Source organism: Triturus cristatus, chromosome 3_2 (assembly GCF_964204655.1).
Source record: "Triturus cristatus chromosome 3_2, aTriCri1.1, whole genome shotgun sequence".
Classification (NCBI taxonomy): domain Eukaryota; kingdom Metazoa; phylum Chordata; class Amphibia; order Caudata; family Salamandridae; genus Triturus; species Triturus cristatus.
The window spans coordinates 284,025,595-284,044,906 of NC_140584.1; the positions used below are offsets into that span (position 1 = coordinate 284,025,595).

Below are 19,312 nucleotides of genomic sequence, written 5' to 3' on the forward strand. Positions count from 1 at the left end.
GCAAGGTCACAGAGGAACACCTCATCACCACCCTCCTCCAAGACCCCCCCAGCACCACTACCGACACCAACTCCGCAGCCATAGAATTTCACCGCTGGATCTCTCGCTGCGCCGATAAGCTTGCACCCCGCCAAACAACGCCCTCTGAAGGCCGCTTGGTTCACCTCAGAACTACAAGAAGCCAGACGCTCCAGCAGACGCCTAGAGAAAACCTGGAGAAACCAGAAAACCACGGAACAAACACAGGAGCGCCCTGAAGGAATACCACCAGAGCATAAGAGACACCAAACGGACCTTCATAAGAGACAAGATCCAGACCAACACGATCAACGCCAAGGAACTGTTCAACGTCATACAGCAAAGCCACAGACATCACACCTTCCCAGGAACTCTGGGACAAGCCCAGCACCTATTTCCACCTGAAAATCAAGGTCCCCTACGACAACTTCAGCGAGCAAACGCCGGACACCCCCCCCCCCCATGACTCCGATAAGCCATCCATCATGACCTGGAACCCAGCCACCGTCGAACACATCACCGCGACCATGAAGAAAACCCACTCAGGATCCCCACGGACCCCAGCCCACCGCACATATTTTACAGGGCCGCCACCGCCATCTCACCCGAACTAGGACGGACCATCAACGCCTCCTTCTTGTCCGACATCTTCCCAGATGACTGGAACCAGGCAGAGGTTAAACCCCTCCTCAAGAAACCAACGGAAGACCCTACAGACCTGAACATTTACCGGCCCTTCTCTCTCCTTCCCTTCACGGCCAAAGTCACTGAGAGACTCGTAAATGGCCAACTGACCACCTTCATCGAAGAGAACTCCATCCTGCAGGCCTCCCAGTCTGGATTCCGCCACAACCACAGCCCCGAGACCGCCCTCATCACCGCCATGGACGACATCCGCATGCTACTCGACCAGGGACACACTGTGGCCCTCATCCTTCTAGACCTCTCCGCAGCCTTCAACACAGTTTCACACCGCACGCTCGCAGACAGACTTCATGACGCAGGGATACAAGGAGCCGCCCTCGACTGGATCCAATCCTTTCTCTCCAGCCGAACCAGAGTATCAGACTCCCTCCCTTCCTCTCCGAACCCACCGATATCAACTGCAGAGTACCTCAAGGATCATCGCTCAGCCCCACGCTCTTCAAAATCTACATAGCACCCCTCGCCACCATCGTCAGACAGCATGGGCTCAGCATTGTATCCTACGCCGACGACACCCTGCTCATCCTCTCGCTCACGAAAAATCCCGAAAACACCAGACTCTGTTTCCAGGAAGGAATGAAGAATGTGGCAGCCTGGATGAAGGACAGCTGTTTGAAACTCAACTCAGAAAAGACCGAAGTCCTCATCCTCGGACCATGCACCTCCGCCTTGGACAACACCTGGTGGCCCGCCGCCCTCGGGATCCCACCCCTACAGACCACACACAAAACCTTGGCATCATCCTCGACTCCTCCCTCTCCATGAACCGCCAGATCAACGCCGTTGCCTCCACCAGTTTCAACTGCCTGCGCATCCTCCGCAAGACCTTCAATTGGATCCCCCCCGACTGCAGAAGGACCGTCACTCACGTGCTCATAACCAACAGACTGGACTATGGTAACGCACTCTACGCCGGGATCAACAGAACCCTTCTACACAAACTCCAAACCATCCAGAACTCAGCAGCCAGACTCATCCTCGGGACACCGCGTCACGAACACTTGACCCATCACCTACGAGACATTCACTGGCTCCCCATCGAGAAGAGGGACACCTTCAAACTCCTCACCCAAGCCTACAAACCCCTCTACAACATCGGACCCAAATACTTCAAAGAGAGAATATCCTTCTACGTACCCAAGAGGAACCTCCGCTCCGCCGACCTCGTCCTGGCAGAGGTCCCCCGCATCCGCAGAAACAGAACAGGCGGGAGAGCCTTCTCCTACATCGCAGCCAAGACCTGGAACAAGCTCCCTATGAACATCAGTTTTTCCTCGACCCTGCACACATTCAGGAAGTACCTCAAGACCTGGCTATTCGACTGATCTGGAGCTGCCCTCCCACCTCCCCCCAGCACCTTGAGACCCTCACAGGTGAGTAGCGAGCTTTACAAACCACTGATTGATTGATTGATTGATGTTCTCCGTCACTTCCATGCCCCTTTCCCCCACTCCCTCTGAGCCTTCTGCCTGTTCCTATCCACCCCCCTGCCCCTGCCTCCCTTCAGTGCCCTCTCTGCGCTCCTGTCTGTGGGTACTCACTGCGTACTACGCAGTCCTAACTAAACCTTTCATGCGGGCGGCCACCTTAGTGCCACTTAGGCTGAAGCAGGGTCCCGTTTTACCATATAAATTCCTTAGGCCATTCCTGCCCCATACCTGAAGCATGAGACCCTCATATGGCCCCTCCAGCTAGCATATAGAAATTTGTTAAATTGACCATGCGGTCTTCAACATTTGCTTAACAGGGTAGGCCCTATGACGCCCTGTTAAACTCACAAAGGCATCTCCCTGCAAAGGACACGAGCACCAGCTCACTGTCTTTTTGGTACACAAGTCACCGAACCCCACTCCCACGTTGTCCTCGATGTGCAATTCTCTTCTCGCAATCACTGAGCTATAGCAATACCAAAGAACAGGGAACATCTCTCATTAAGAGGAACACAAGCTGGTAAGATTTGGGTGGGGGCCAGATGCAATATTTCAATTTTTTTATATTATTACTTTTCTGCTAGCTTCAAGTAACCAAGACAAGCAACATGGCGTGAGAAAATGACCCCTAACCTTTTGTAATCTTCTGCTTTTTCATAAAGGATTCCAAGTAGTGACACACATCATTGTCGATAAATGTTCAATTTCGTTAGGATTGACGGTGAAACATGAGTCATGATCAAGACTTGTGGTTAGCAGTTCCTTGTTAAAATAATATAAAAGAGCTGCCCACATTTCATTCGACGGACCACCTTGCACTGTGAAACTCTTGGGTCACGACCTGCTTGTGTGTTCCCCGGTTAACCGGTGTTTCATTTAGAATTCTTGTATAAAGTTGCAAATGCTTTGTATATTTTAAAATCCTCTCGCTCTCCTGCATTGCTGTAATTTTAAGCCTTATTAGACTGCATATTTTTGCCCTGCATTTCAAAATGTGTCTTTGCTAAGACTGTGTAGCTTTATTATTGAATAAAAAATTGTATCTTGAGATTTATTGTTTGAAATTGTTTCTTCAAATAAATTGTGCCACTCCTGATTCAATTCCTGTATTTCCTTATTTTAGATAGAGCACACCTGCTGAAATTAAGGTGGTGTAGTGCACCCTAAAACCACCCTAACAAGGCATACCAACACCGCCTCTAGTTTTGGGACCCTGGGGAGGAGTCCCACATCCCGACGCTTGGGCCGCATCATTTCTGGTGCGTAGAGGGTTGGAGAAGGTATTTATACCTGCCCCCGCCTTTTGGGTGCCCTCTTTGCTGCTGGACACGCCGTCATCGTATTGCTCCCGAGCACCGGGCTCCGATGCGTCGTGATTCTCCAGTGAGTCTGGGCCGCCCCATCCCTCCCGGGCGGTGATTGTGTTTCCCAGTGCAATAGCTGCGCCTCTGATTGCAGGCAAACAGATGGAGGGCTGTCTCTCTTCTTACCACAACTTAGGCGTGTCGGGGTGTGTGTGTGTGTATGTATGTGTGTGTGAGGAAGGCGTTCGGACGCTGCCAGGGGCACGCTGGGCAGTTATGAAGCATTAAGGTTTAGCGCACCCGAGTTGTTGCCCGATTGCATGGCCGTACCTCGAGCTCCAGATTGACTGCTGGGGCCGGCATTGGTAGTAGTGCGTCAGAGGCGGTATTTCTGCCACAAATGGTTTGGGCGACATTACCTTCATGTTTCCAGTGAGTAAGGGCCTTGCATATTTAGCGCTGGACCCGCCGCCTTGAGGTGTCGCGTCGGGTCCCAAATCCCATTGGCGAGGTTGGCGGCGAGTCTGCCCTCAACGGGGTTCCGTTGTCGTTATGCTGGGACAGTCTTATGATTATATGATACATACAGACCTCACCGACCAGCATGATCTCGCCGTGTCTTGGTGGCAGCTTCAGTTGTTCTGAGCTGCTGTGCCCCGATCTGGTGGTAGTTTGACTCTCCCCCCTCCCCCTGCGGTTTGCCAGCTTCTAAGCACTTCAGAGTTGAGGCCTCTGAGTGAAGGTCGTCCATGGCCCCTGTGGGGATGCCGTCAGTGATGTTGGAGGTGCGTTGTGGCCAGAGCCTTTGGGGTGCCATATTACACTCGGCTTCCTGGTTGTACTGTGTCGAAAAGTTACTGTATACTTGTAGGAGGAATATGGGAATGGTGCGTGTTAGATTGCTCCAAATGTGAATTGGACCGTCGCACTCCTTGGTAAAGATTTTGCAAACTTAATGGTAGACCGTTTAAATAAAATCGTTAATTTCGTTGGTGCTGGTGGGTAAATCCTCCTGAGTGTGAGGATAAAATGACTATGAGAACATGCGCTATCCCCGGGGGGGGGGGGGGGGGGCGTCTCCCAGTCACACTCTACTGTGGAATGTTCGATAAATTCATACGAATTGAATGAACCCGCCAGCACTAGCCATTCTTAAGTATTTGCACTTGCGTTCGAACGTAACGTACTTGCTTTTACTCGTTCACTTTCGCCATTTAAAAACAGTTTAAATTCTTGCCTTTCTGATCAGTCACGTAACAATCCCTTGCACTCGCGTTTGCTCACAAAGCAGTTTTCATTCGTTCACCGTCTCATACTTTCACACAGAATTCTTGATCGTCTAGACGTCTTTATGACACGCACATCGTTATTCCAAGTATACAGTTGATTTCACGGTTTGTTATTTGCACAGAAGTCGAATACAGAAACAAATGTTATAATACACTGGTTTCCGTGGAAATGAGATGTACTGAGCCTCTGTCAATTCTATGTTTGCAGAATAAGTCCCCTGATGAAGGGTAATGCCCGAAATGCATTGGGCTTAAATTGATATGTAAAAAGGATGTTACTGAAGAAAGTAAATTTCTGTGTCTTCACTATCCAAACGATTGACGTCTTTTGCGGCACCTGGGATTCCAGCAACAAAAGCGGGCGATGGGCCATATATGCTGGGTGGGGTCACCAGCATGGCGACACAGCATCTGTTGATCACAGTCAGACAAATGGGTGGTGCAGGCAAGAAGGACATGAGATGTAGCAGATCTTTGGAGTCCCCTTAGGGGGCCTCAGGACCCACCACTTTGAGATTAGGTCCACTTCTGCCTCGTTAGGTGGGGAGGTCCACCTGGTAGACCAACTAAGAAGAGGACGGGGTGCACCTGTCAAAGGTGGGCATGGATCTGTTCTTATTGGACATTAGTGCGAGACGTTGTAAACAGCAGGTTGCAATTGAAGGAAACAAGCAGACCTTGGTGGGGGCTCTGGAGGCAACGGTGGCCACATCCCAAGCTTTAGCGGAGTTACAGGGCGATCCGGAGGTGGAAGGGTACAGAAGGGTACCTCTTCAGGAGCACAATAGGGGTGCCCGTGCCAAACCCACGGAGTCTTTACGACAGAACCCTGGAGAAAGAATCGTCGGCACCCCACTAGTCCTTCGGGCAGTTGGGAGCCTGAGCAACCGGGGGCTTGCCTTGCAACGCTCCGCCCTAAAAAGGGCGTGAGTAAAGTGGTGGACCAGTGGTTCACGGTATTCGAGGGGGAAATCCCCTCATAACTGGTAGCACCGATTGGATTCCCCACGGTGCAATTTGGCTCTTCAGGCAGGTAGGGCAGCTTAGGTCAGTCACTGCTGCTTGCCCTTGGATCGCCCGTAAGTTAACCGACCATGTTGCATACTTATGTATGGAATAAACCTGCAGCAATCTTTTCCCAACAAAGAATTGTGTTGTATATTTATTTATTCCATTGTGCATACTAACCTTGCAAAGGGTGGGTAGTGTTGCCTATATAGGCACTATGCGGCTGCCTGCGGCTCACGCAGTGAGCCACCTTAAAGGGCGGCCACTTTAATGCCACTTAGGCATACCAACACCCCCTCTAGTCGTGGGACCCTGGGGAGGAGTTCCACAGCCCGAAGCACGGGTTGCATCATTTCCGGCGCACAGAGGGTTGGGGGAAGGTATTTATACCTGCCCCCGCATTTTAGGCGCCCTCTTTGCTGCTGGACATGCCGTCTCCCGCCCTACCGCATACCCAGCGTGTTGGCTGGAGAGCACGGTTAGGTAGGACTATTTAATGTTTTTGTTTGTGTTGCAGGCGGAGTTACAGGGCGATCCGGAGGTGGAAGGGTACCTCTTCAGAAAAAAATAGGGGTGCCTGTGCCAAACCCCAGGAGTCTTTACGGCAGAACCCTGGAGAAAGAATCATCGGCACCCCGCAAGTCCTTCGGGCGGTTGGAAGCCTGAGCAACCGGGGGTTTGCCTTGCAACGCTCCGCCCTAAAAAGGGCATAAGTAAACTGGTGGACCAGTGGTTCATGGTATTCGAGGGGGGGGAATCCCCTCATAACTGGTAGCACCGATTGGATTGGCCACGGTGCCATTTGGCTCTTCAGGTGGGAAGGGCAGCGTATGTCAGTCACCGTTGCCTGCCCATGAATCGCCCGTAAGTTAACCCACCAAGTTGCATACTTTTGTATAAAATAAACCTGCAGCAATCTTTTCCCAACAAAGAATTGTGTTGTTTATTTATTTATTCCCTTGTGCATACTAACCTTGCAAAGGGTGGGGAGTGTTGCCTATATAGGCACTATAGTCCATGCATTAGGTCTATGCCTTATCCCGCTGCTCCTGTCATCTCAGTCCCAGGCAGTACTCTACGCGTTCCCAGTGCGCCCTGGACCACTCTACCCCTTGCCCACAACCTCTTTGCCCTTGGTTCACCCTTTAATTTTCATGTCCCTGTCCATGCCGCCTGCCCGCCCCCTGTTTGCACCCTACCTTCTGACTTGGCGCCTACTTACACTATACGCAACTTGCATTTTTTAGGTGGTCGTAGAATGCCAGTTTCCCCCTTTCGGCGGCCCTTGTCTGGTCTTTCCTTTCTATTTGTGGGCCACTGATGCTTCTTCGTACCCCTGTACCCTCTGCATCCTCGCGGCCAATCTGAGCCCCGTACTCCCTCTCTGTGTCTAAACTGAGGCCAACTCCTCCGTGGAACTGTGCTCTCTGTGACCACTCTCACTCTTCTTATCCCGCCACCCTGCGTTCTCCGGGACCTTCCTCCCGTCCCTCCGCTCACCTTCCTGCCCTTGGCCTGAGCTCAGCAACGTCACGACGAGGAGAAGCGCGGGGACCCCGACCATCGTCCGTCCCGTCATCGAGCTCCCGCAGTCTGGGCACCGAGGAAGAGCGGCGGACCGAGACTAGAGCGGCGTGGGCGCGGCCACAGCTGGAGACACACCCACCCCTCCAAACCGTCTGCACGCTGTTATAACCAAAGTGTCACGCCCAGACTCACAACATTCTAAATCCCACAGACACGCCCACACCAGACGGAAGTCAAGCAAAAGTATGCCAAACCCAGCACAGTTAAGCCCCGCCCACAAATGGGGCACGCCCACCCGACGCAAGCCACGCCCATTGATGTTTAGCCAGACTTCTTCTGTAGGAAGCGGATCTTGGACACTGACTCTCGCGTCTGTCTTTTGATTCATAAACAAAGCTTCAAGTCTCCTCCCCGAAGCTAGGTACCTAGTAAAATGACCTCCTCCATTCCATATTGTAGTGTTAGCGTAACTACTAGTATCCTATAAGCCTTAGAGGTCTAAGGCCTTATTAATTAAGGTTTAGAGGGTGAGAGTCCGTATGAGAGGGAACTCCTTTAGCTACCTTGCGCCTAGCTCTGGAATCTCTCCCTCTGCAGTTGAGGTAATTATTGTAGTATACAAAGTGACACAAGATATGAAGAAAGAGGAGTCACTTTATTCAGGTCATCCGCTCTCAAATCACAGAGGCTCACCGATCAACATTCTAAGGTGAGCTCCCGGACATTCTACAAGGGAATAAAGGGAAGGGGTGGACGGAAGGTACCAAGGGGAGGAACCAGAGGGGAAAATACAACACATCTCCTTACCCATAACTTAACAAAGAACATTTTCAAAAATGAGGGGATTTTACGTAGCCAATCAGTCCCCACTCCAGATTTGTCCATCCTCCAACTTCACCACATTTTCCCCAATGTTCTTAACTTTTTGCAGAGGGAAAAATTTACTCTGTCCCACCTGTACCCGGGTGGATTTCCTTACCACTGGACTTTAAGATGACTCTCCTCCCTGTTATAGACAAAAGTTTTACCCCTGTCTAGCCAGAGAGGGTTTAGTTTGGTGCCAGGCTCTCTCCCTCTTAAGGCCACAAAAGGAGAGATACCGCTTACAAGGTTGGATGCTGTGTGGTAGGCCCACAAACAGTCTCTCAGAGAATCATCTAAGTTGAACCCATTGGATATTGCCAGTTGGATATGATCCTTAATCATACAATTCATACTTTCTGCTAACCCATTTGCCTTGGGACAGTAAAGTGCAGTCCTTTCGTGCTTGATGTTAAAGTTCTTCAGAAAAGTCTTCATTTCATCAGATGTAAATTGCACCCCATTGTCGGTTACTAGGATAGATGGGATTCCTTCAAATGAGAACACCGACTTTAAGAAGGTGACGAGGTTGTTGGTGAATTTTACATTTACCCAATGTGAGGTGTAGTCCACCAGAACAAACATAAACCTTTTTTGTGGACCTAAAGAATCCATTGGGCCAATTATGTCCATGGCAAGTTTAGTCCATGGAATTTCTGGTACCTCTACTGGGGATAGTGGAACTTTGTGTAAAATCTTTGTCTTGTCGCCTCTGGCGCAACTAATGCAAGCCTTTACTTTTAATTCTACCCTGGAATCCAATTTGGGGAACCAAAAACTGTTCCTTACTTTACTTTTTGTAATACTTCTCCCTAAGTGACCCTCATGGGCGATGTGAGAAGTTGGCCTGATGTATGATGTCACTAGTTCTAGTGTACACCTTATATCAGTCCAAACAACCCTTATGGTGATTGGTTGTAAAGTCAACCTTATAGACCAGCTATCCTAGTGGTAGCATGGACAAGAGCAGTCTTAGGCTAAACTCTGAATGGCATGTGAAGCCAGCTGTGATACCATATATAATCCCTTGAATACCAAATGAAAGGACACCACAACAGATATATATATAAAATAAAGTGTATTTATTCTAGTCAAACCCTCAGCACTCTTTATGAGATTAGAGGTAAGTACAACACAGTCTTATTTATGCATACATTAAGTCACACAGGTAAGTAATACAGTTAGGCCCTAGGGGCCACGCAAACCATATACTAAGTAAGTGGTATAAGGACCACTGTCACGGAAATAGGATAGGCCTAGGCCTAGGGAATCGCTGGGGCTACACTGTACTAGCAATAGTTAGGAAGTGGGAGGCCCACGGGATTCAGGTGCAGAGTGGAAACACTCACGCGTAATGCGTAAAAGTCAATAGAATCACTAGCAGTTAGAAATAAGCAGTTTTAGGACACTTCTGGTATAGCTAGAAAGTCGAGACTCGGAAACTAGACCCTAGGATAGTCAATACCCTTGTGAGCACCGAAGTACCCAAGTTACCTAGCCCACGGGCTGCGGGTGCATAGGTGTGAACTTGCGTCGGGTTTCGTCGTGGACTTCTATGGATGCCTGAAGGAAAGTTGCTGACAGGCAGTCAGTGAAGAGTGTCCGGTGGATCCCAAGGCTGGGATCAAGAAGAGAGGACACCTGCAAGCAGAAGGGACAGTCAAGGTCACTAGCCAGTGACCACGTGGAACCAGGAAGGAACCAGGCGATGTCGTGAAGATTGCAGGTGAAGGTGAAGCTTGTCGTTGCAGCCACGAGGACCAGGGAATGTCGAGGACGACCAGGACCAGGAGGCGAGCTGTCCCACGAAGGCTCTTGCTGTCGGCGGCGTCGAAGTTGGACTAGGACTCACCAAGCCTCGGCAAGCGGAACCCACGAAGAACGGAGGACTTGCTTCTGGTGCAGACCAGGAAGGTCTGGGGTGCTTCTCTTTTACAAAGAAGCGGGAGCCAGTCTGGAGGAGCCAAACCAGCAGTGAAGATTTCTGGATGCGTCGTCACAAAGGCCACTAGCCAACGGGCAAGCAACCGGACAGGCGCGGCAAGCAGGAAAATGCAGAAGGGCCCCACGCAGGACTCGTGGAGTGTGGGGGGCTGATCTTCGGTGCAGATGGTGCTTGGGGTTGGGGCTTCTCAATCCCCGGTGCACAACTTCGAGGGTGCCTCAGAAGCTGCGCTGGAAGATACTCGCCACTTTTCCCAGGTAGCCGGTCCCACGTCTCTCGTCGCCTCCACGGATCTCAGCTCGGCTGTGGATGTGGATCAGGGTCGGAGAAGTCTGGAAGTCAAGGCTCTGGTCGGGCTCTGCAGTCGGTCCCTCGTAGAACTTCAGCAAAGCAAAGGGTAGTCTCTTGATGGTGCCTGTTTGCACAGGGTAGCCACTCCTTGGCCACAAGGGAGATTCTTCAGTCTTCTTCTTTCGTCGAATGTCGAAGGTGCAGAGTTTCTGTTCAAGTTGCAGGTTCAGGATAATCTAATCTCCTGGGGCCCAGCTACCACTCTTATCCAAATCTGGGGGGCTGGGTTACCTGCTAGGTCACGCCTTATGGGTGGGACCTGGGAGGGGGGTGGTTACACCCTCTTCCCTTTGTCCAGTTTCGCGCCAGGACTGGGGCTGGAGTGCCCCAGCACCGGTTTGAACTGGACTATGCATGGGACACCTTGTGTGCCCCAGGCATGTCTCATTCCTTTCAGCCCTCCCTGCCCCAATACACTAAAGTTTGTCTGGGGAGGTGCTAGCACCTTCCCAAGCAGGAAACCTATTGTCCAAGCCTCCCTTGCCGGGATCACTCCCAGCAGCAGGAGGTCAGACTCGTGTCTGTGGCAGCAGCATCCATTTTGTGATGCTGAGGCTTTGGTTAGAGTTAAACAGCAAAGTAGGATTTTAACATGTCTCTCTCTCTAGAAGGGAGGAATAATATCCTCATCACCAGAAATGGTATGGGGGTATTATTCCAAAGTGTTAGACACCTTACACGACATGTTTTGATAAAGCCAAACCATAGTTACCATAACCGTTTAAGATTATAAGGCACTTTAAGAGTATATGGTAGGCTATATCATAGAACAGCTATAAGGACATGGTTCCGAAAGCTGCAGACAGGCTCAGCTCATGCTAGAGCACCATCTCACATGTTACCAAGCACTCTGCCTCCAGGATTGTTAAGGCCTGCCATAGGAGTGGCTGATAGGTACACATGTGTCTATATATAAGGTAGATATAGATATACTATATCTAAGCAAGGGGTGATTACACGACCTTGCCCCAGCTGAGTGATCAGCCAGTTGTGGCTGATTGGAAGGCCAGACCAGGGGTGGCATAATACATGCTGCAGCCCCTGGGAGGCCTAGGGTACACCTATGCCCTGGGTACCTAGGGTACACTGTACAGGGTCCAATAAGGTGATCCTTACCAATTGTGTATGTACCTAGGGTACATGGAGTCCATTTTAAGGAGAGAGCAGACAGCCTGAGACCCTGAATGGCAGGATCTCAGGCCAACTAAGTCGAAAAACCAGCTAGACACTAGGCAAAAAGTTGGGGGTAACCATAGTCAGATATCCACCTTCCTACAGGCGAGATCTATGATTTTGTCTCTTAGGGCCTCTGGTGGAACAAATTTAGTTTTGCGGTAGATTTTGTTTTCGAAAATGGTCAGCTCATTTCTAACTTCCCAAAACTCATTTGACTCATCCGTGACATTGCAACATTTTTCCGGCCAACCATTGATTATTAGATTTTTTAGAGCAATCATTTTAGAGTCCTTCTTCATTTCATCATCCCATTCCTCCTTTGTGAAAGAAGGAAGAAGGATAGATAGGATGGGGGTATCTAAGGGATCCTCATTGATGTTGACTGCCAGAGGTGACCTAGATAAAAAATCTGCCACCACATTTTCCTGTCCCGGCAGATATTCGATCCTAAAGCAAAATTTCTCCAGCCCCAGAACCCATTTAGCTATTCCAGGGGACTCACAGTGGACTTTCCTAGATGAAAAAATATACATCAAAGGCTTAAGGTCTGTGCGGACTGTGAATTTACTCCCCCAAAGGAAAAATTTGAAATGATTAATGGCCCAGTAGCATGCCAGGGCTTCCCTTTCAATTACGGAATAGTTCCGTTCAGATTGACTGAGGGTGCGGGAGGCGAAGGCAATAATAGTTTCACCCCCATCCTCTCTCTGTGATAGGGTGGTCCCAAGACCTTTGTTCGAGGCATCGATGCTTAAAATGGTTCTCTTTTTATGGTCAAAAGGGCAGCGAGCGCGAGAACCTATGATTTCCTTCTTTAAACTGATTACAGATTCAGAGTGTTTCTCTTCCCATTTAAATTCTTGTTTGGTCTTCAAAAGTTCTCGCAAACTATCAAATTTTTCAGAGAATCTTGGGATGAACTTCACCATGTACTCAACCAGGCCTAAGAACGACTTTAGTTCTTCTCTGTTCGTGGGAAAAGGTGCGTCTTCCACCACCTGAATTAAGCTATGTTTTGGTCTTATACCCTCGAAAGATAGATTGTGCCCCAGGTAATCCACTTCCGTGACTTTGATCTTACATTTGTCACGTTTTACGGTTAATCCCGCATCGGACAGTCTTGCAGATACTTTCCAAACACGGAGTCATGTTCCTCTTCATTAGCTCCATAGACTAAAACATCGTCTTAGAAATACGTACTGTTCGGGATGCCATCCAATACCTTTTGCATCATTTTTTGGAAGACAGCGGCGGCTGAAGCAAGGCCGAAAGGCATCCTTCTGAACATGTATGTGCCAAAAGGGGAGGAGAAGGCTGTCAAAGGCCTGGACTCCGGGTGGAGTTCAACTTGGTAGTAGGCGATGGAAAGGTCTATGACAGAGAAGAACTTGGCCTTTCCCATAGTGCTTAACATTTCGTTGATGTTAGGGAGGGGAAAACGCTAAATCCAAATATTCTCATTGAGGCTGCGTAAATCAATGTAAAGGCGGATGCCTTGCCCGTTAGTTTTTGAAGTGATGACGATGGGGGCTAACCACTCCGAGGCATCAATCGGTTGTATGACGCCAATGTGGCAGAGTTTGTCAAGTTCATCTTTTAATGGCTGTTTTAAAAGTAAAGGTACTTGGCGAGTTTTGTGCACAACCGGTTTGGCCCCTTGTCTTATTTTTATTTTATGTTGATAATGTTTCAACAACCCAAGATCATCTGAGAAAAGGCATGGAAATTCATCACAAAGGGGGTCCCTCGAAGGCTACTTCTTTAACCAGGATAACCTGCTCCTTACTATTAAGGTCGAGAATGATGCCAAGTTCCCTTTGATGTTTCCATCCTAGAAGGTTAGAACCTAAGCTCACAAGGTAAACCTTCCCTACCGTGGATCTACCTTTGAAGCTTATTTGAGTTTCCACCATGCCTACCAACGGGATAGGATCCTTAGTATAACCATGAGGTGTAATATCAGGTTTAATAATTGTCATACCTGGATCTCCCTGAATTTTCCTGTAATCTTCCATATTTAGCAAAGTAAAAGGAGAACAGGAGTCTGCGAACATTTCAAAAGATTTGTTGTTGAGTAAGATGATGCATTTAGGGTACTCCGTGATAAAACTGCCACAAGAGCTCTTTACTTGAAAAACAAATCTAAGTTGATCATCACTACCCTCATTGATGGCTTTGACTTGACTGCTGTCACCATCCCTGCACACTCTTGCTAAATGACCTCTTCTGTTGCACTTCTTGCAATGTGCGTTACGTGCCGTGCACAAAAGACTGTTGGCTAAGTGGTTATTACTCCCACATCTGTAGCATTTGAGGTCTGAATGCTCTCTTATGGATTTGTTTGGTAGTTCTCCTTTATTTCTGGCTTTCAAAACGCTTTTGGTGGGAACGTCAACCTGTAATGCGGCCACCACTTCTTCTGATACTTTTATTTCCTTCATACACTTTGCAGTGTGTTCAATAGATTGAGCTATAGATATAGCTTCTACCAGCGTGGGATTTTTGGACAACAATTTTTCTTGAATCTTGCTGTTGCTTGTACATCTTACTAATTGGTCTCGTATTAAAGAGTCATTAAGATCCCCAAAGTCACACCTTTGGGTTAGGCCTCTCAAAGCTGCAATGTAGTTTTTCACAGATTCACTTTTGCCCTGAGCACGGTTGAAAAATTTGTGACGTTCTAAGACAACATTTATTTTATCCCCAAAGTGGTTCCCTAACTTAAGCAGGGTGATTTCATATGCATCTAGAACGTCTTCCTCATCATGTTCCGGTTCAGGCAGGATCTCGTACACTTTGCGACCAGGGACGCCCAGATTATGTAGAAGAATGTGTTGCTTCCATAAAGCAGAAAACCTTTCCCCGCCCATGGTAATTAAATAAGACTCAAAAAGTTTAGTCCATTCCTTCCAATGGATATCAGGTTCTCCACAATCATTTAAAAATGAGGGAGGTTGACAAATTCCTGGAGTGCCAATGCTAGGAGGGATAAGAGAAATAACAATCCCAAGGGAAAAGAGAAATTAAAAGGCCTTGGGAGATGGGAGTATCACGAAATGGAGAGAAGCAAAGAAGGTTCAGAATGCACAGAGTATACTTTCCCCCCTCCCTTCCCCCTTTTATAACACAGTCAAATGGAAGATAAATAACTGGTGGAGGATGTAAGTTTGGCAAATCCCCACAAGGTAGATCCAGGGCAGACAGGTATGGGAGGAAAAGTACTGGTAAAGTAATCATAGAAGTTCTTTTATCCGAATGCAGGCAAGAGACCTTGAGGCGTTTTCAGAGGAAAATGAAGGTGAAAATGCAGCTTAAGTCACAGAACACCCAGAGAAGTAGTACGGTGGATGGCGCTAAGGAAATAAGCGTGTCATATGGGAAGAGAAAAAGTTACCTCATCATCAGTAAGAGTTCACGCCCTTGTCCGAAACACCTTCGGCTGACAACGCTGCAGTGAGCAGGTACAGCAACTCTGTAATAAGACAGCAAGGAATTACCGCCCGCTGGTGGGCGTGAATTAACTGGTAAAGCTGGTAATGCTGCACTGTCACCCTGCAATGAGGCGAGCTGCGAGGAAACTCCGCCCGCTGGTGGGCGTGAATCGGCGTCCAGGAAGCACGTATTCGGCAGGGATGCCGGGAGAGCCGCCAGAGGAAGGCGGAAGCAGCCGCTGATATCAGGAGAAGGAAAACCGCCGAGAAGATGGTCCGCCGGAGCCTCCGTCGGGGTGAAGAAACTGGAGCACAGCATGAGGCGAACCACCATGGACAGGAGGGAAGGCGAACCCAGGCAGCGGCAAGGCGGAGGTGGTGGCTAAACTCCGAAATGGACTCTAGGGGCGCGCACCAGACTTCCAACGGAAACGCACCCAACCCGCTGGAGGGTCGAAATTACAATGAAGGCAGCGTAAGAATAGTCGCTCACTGATCGTATGCTGATGGCGTACTGGCAAACTACGATGAACTGCAGAGTTCACTATACCAAATCCACCAGAGGTTTAACTGCTAACGCAAAGCTGTCTTCAAACTTCAATCATGAGAACCAACAAAAAGGGGGAGATGACCTGTCCTGTCCCCCACACAGGATCGTCGCCAGTATTGTAGTATACAAAGTGACACAAGATATGAAGAATGAGGAGTCACTTTATTCAGGTCATCCGCTCTCAAATCCACCGAGGCTCACCGATCAACATTCTAAGGTGAGCACCCGGACATTCTAAAAGGGAATAAAGGGAAGGGGTGGACGGAAGGTACCAAGGGGAGGAACCAGAGGGGAAAATACAACAGTAATCTAAAATAGAATTACTGTTTCGCAAAAATGTTAAAACTTGCCGTTTCTCTAACTAGGCCTCTGCTGCAGGGCACGAGCCGGGGTACCACGCGGGTGGACGGAGTCCCCCCCACTTATTTTACCGGGTGGACGCCGTCCTCCCTGTCCAAAAGCTGAACTTTCAATGATGGCGTTACTTGCCCGTCGATCTCCCAAGTACAGGGCTGACTGTCAATCTTGTGTAGCGCGCTAATGCGCTACCTATCAAAATTCTCCTTTGCCCTTTGAAACTGCCCCCATTGCCTTGTAACCTTGCCGGGTGCCTACATGGTTAAGTGCCAGAAACCACCCACTGTGCGAGTAAAGGAGCCACGGAGGGGAATCTAGCGCTGCACCCAGAGTGGGTCGATTCACGGAGTTTTTTACAGAAGTGCCACTGACTGCTGGAAATTCAGGTTTAAGTTACACCCAAGTTGTAATTAACACACACCTACTCAAAGAGAAAAGCAGTGTGAACTGGGCCGAGGCAGGTCCTATCTATTGGCAAAGAGCGCCGTCACTTCTTTTCTAAACTGAGTAAACCTTCCCAATACGAAAACCTGCTCCAGGTGAAAAATCTTTTTGTCCCAATTATTGACTTGTAAAAATACAGATTGGGACTGGCGGCTGTTTGCGTGTTAGCATCACGTTAATCAAGGGTGTCCTATAATGTCCTACAGGACACATTCCATTACCCAGCTCATTGAGCTGAACGTTCACTGTTGACAAATGCGTAGTTGTGAATGTTATGTGCAAACCCTTTAATGCCGGAGGTCGGTAAATGGAGGAACATAAAATAGGCGTCAATGCTTGGAAACGGGGTTTAATGCCCACTATTGTAAGTGGTGTGAGCGCTAGTCCTTAAGAAGTAAAGTACAGCACCAACTTCAGTAGGGGTGAGACAAACACAGAATCGCCCCCCAAAACACACAGAGAATGATGATACATTCCACAGTGGGTTAACTTGGCCCCCCCAAGTGAAGCGGGACTCCCTATAATAAGAGGGGACTACCTTTCGTGATGTCACTTCCTGTTGTGACGTCACTTCCTGTCGTGATGTCACTTCCTGTGACACCACCTAACTTGGAGTGTCCCCCCACTTCTTTTTTTAGGACTTGTGCCCTGATCTGCTGTTATTGTGCATCTGAGATCTCAGTTAGGAACATGACCTTAGCGCTAAGACACTCCTATTGGAGTAGCTACACGCTTTCTAAGTCTCTTTATTATTATTATTATTTGAATGACTATTTTCCTTTTGGCATTAAACTTTTCTGCATCAATGCTTACTAAAAAAATTTCAAAAGTATTGTACCATTTTTCCCATAACAGTGGTGGCTTACCAGGATTTTGTAGAAATGGCTTTATCTGAACAAATTGTAAACTAGACATTTTTAAAATATAAATAGTAAAATGTATCTTTCTTAAAGAGTAAATCATGGTTAAATTGAAGAAATCTGAAAGTGAAATCCCACAGTAGCCGGTAACTGGATGCGTATATCAGTGCTACACGTTGCGCTGCAAAAACATGAAAACGCAGCGTTATTGGTTTCCAATCGTGAAAAATAGCCCAAACCAATATGGCCACCATGACGTGTTGACACAGCACGTCAGAGGAGAAAGGTGCAGTTGAATTAAAAATTTGCAAACATTTGTGACAAGAATTTTCAATTCTATTAAGGACAAGGAGGCGAGGATTATGCTTTCTCATTTCTTTATTAGAAATGCTCAGCAGCCAATTAGAAGAAACGTTAGATAAACGAAAAACTACAGTACCCATGAACACCAGGGTACCACGTGACCAACCATAGAGTCTCCCAAATAAAAGGGCATGTAGATGAAAGTACGTCCTCTTTCTTTGGTGAGGAACAGTTCACATGAAACAGGAAGTCCAATGAAAAACGATGAATGTCAGGTAAAAGAATCCATCAGCAACAGCCAGCGATCACCTCGACGAGGTAGAACTCAGCATCCGCAGATCACAGGAAACAGTAGACCAACAAAACAGAGTAAGCAGGTGGAACAGAAGAACCACTATTTCGGGTCAGAACCTGAAAAGAGACATACAGCCGTAATACTCATCCAATAAAGAGAGTGAAGTCAACAATAGTGGGGGGGAAATATAGAGAAACCAATGAATTGCATCAAACATAAATCATATGCAAAATAACAGTTGAATGCAAAACATGTGTATAAACAATGACAATGGGTGGGATAATCCTCGCCTTCTTGTCCTTAATAGAATTGAAAATTCTTGTCACGAATGTTTGCAAATTTTAAATTCTATGTCAGGACAGGAGGCTCTGATTATGCTTGGTCAAAGCTGATCCACCGCTACAGAAGCAATATGTTCGATAGGTTTGTAATAAAAGGTTTTGAACACAGAGTCAAAAGACCAATCTGCGGTTTTCATGATGTCCAATAATGAAACACCCATCGAGAACGCTTTAGAGGCCATAGCCCCACGAGCCGAATGAGCACCAAAAATGGAAACATCAATGCCAGCCTCAGACAAGAGCCATCTCACCCAGCGATCTAAAGTAGCAGGGGTAACAGGATGAAAAGGCTTCTGCAAAGCAATCAGTAACTGACCATGCTTATCTGAACGGAAAGGAGCAGTACATACCTCATAATCCTTGACACATTGAACAACGCAAAGGTTGGGATGATGAGGAAAGGAAGGATAGGTAATTGAGGTAGTAGCCGTTTTGGTGCGTTTGGAAAGAAGAAAAGTGACACCCTCGGGTGTAAAACTGCGACCTGCCAAGTCCAACGCACGCACATTAGACACCCGTTTGCAAGAAACAAGACATAACAGCATAGTCAGTTTGGCTGAGAGTTGCTTATGGGAAAGCAAGGAATTAGAAGGCCAAGCCTCCAAAAACTTTAATACAATGGAGACATCCCAAAGCGAGACATACTTAGAGCACGGAGGATTCGACAAACGAATACCCCTAAGCAATTTGGAAATCAAGGGATGCTCACCCGCAGGTTTACCATCGATAAGAACATGAGCCGCTGAAATGGCAGAACGGAAGTTGTTGACCGTGCGATAAGCCAAACCAGAGGAAGCGAGAGAGGCTAGAAAATTAATAATCAGAGATACATCTGCTGAAGTGGGATCAACCTCCCGTTGAATACACCAGCCACACCATCGTTTCCACGAGGCTCTATATCGTTTATGAGTACTGGGAGACCAGGCTTCACGGATGAACTTGGAAGCGTCACGTGAAAGGCCTGGGAGCGACCAGCGATCCCCGAAATTCGCCACGCTAACAGAAGGAGACTGCCCGATAGAACTAGGGGATGCGGATTGCCGAGGGGATCCAACAATAGATTCCACTTCTGAGGAAGAAGGAGTGGCACCGCACAACACATCTCCAAAAGAACCGG

At 48.2% G+C, this 19,312-nt stretch overlaps 1 protein-coding gene across 1 annotated transcript in view; it reads right to left on the minus strand.

Annotated features, from left to right (window-relative positions):
* The window catches only part of LOC146857157 (discoidin, CUB and LCCL domain-containing protein 1-like), a 231,141-nt gene extending 223,735 nt beyond the window's left edge, over window positions 1-7,406 (minus strand). The window contains exon 1 of the mRNA XM_085647637.1: window positions 7,255-7,406. Coding sequence (XP_085503763.1) covers window positions 7,255-7,333 — 79 coding nt within the window. The 5' untranslated portion in view covers window positions 7,334-7,406. The remainder of the gene's footprint in view (window positions 1-7,254) is intronic.
* Between the last annotated feature and the right edge of the window lie 11,906 nt (window positions 7,407-19,312).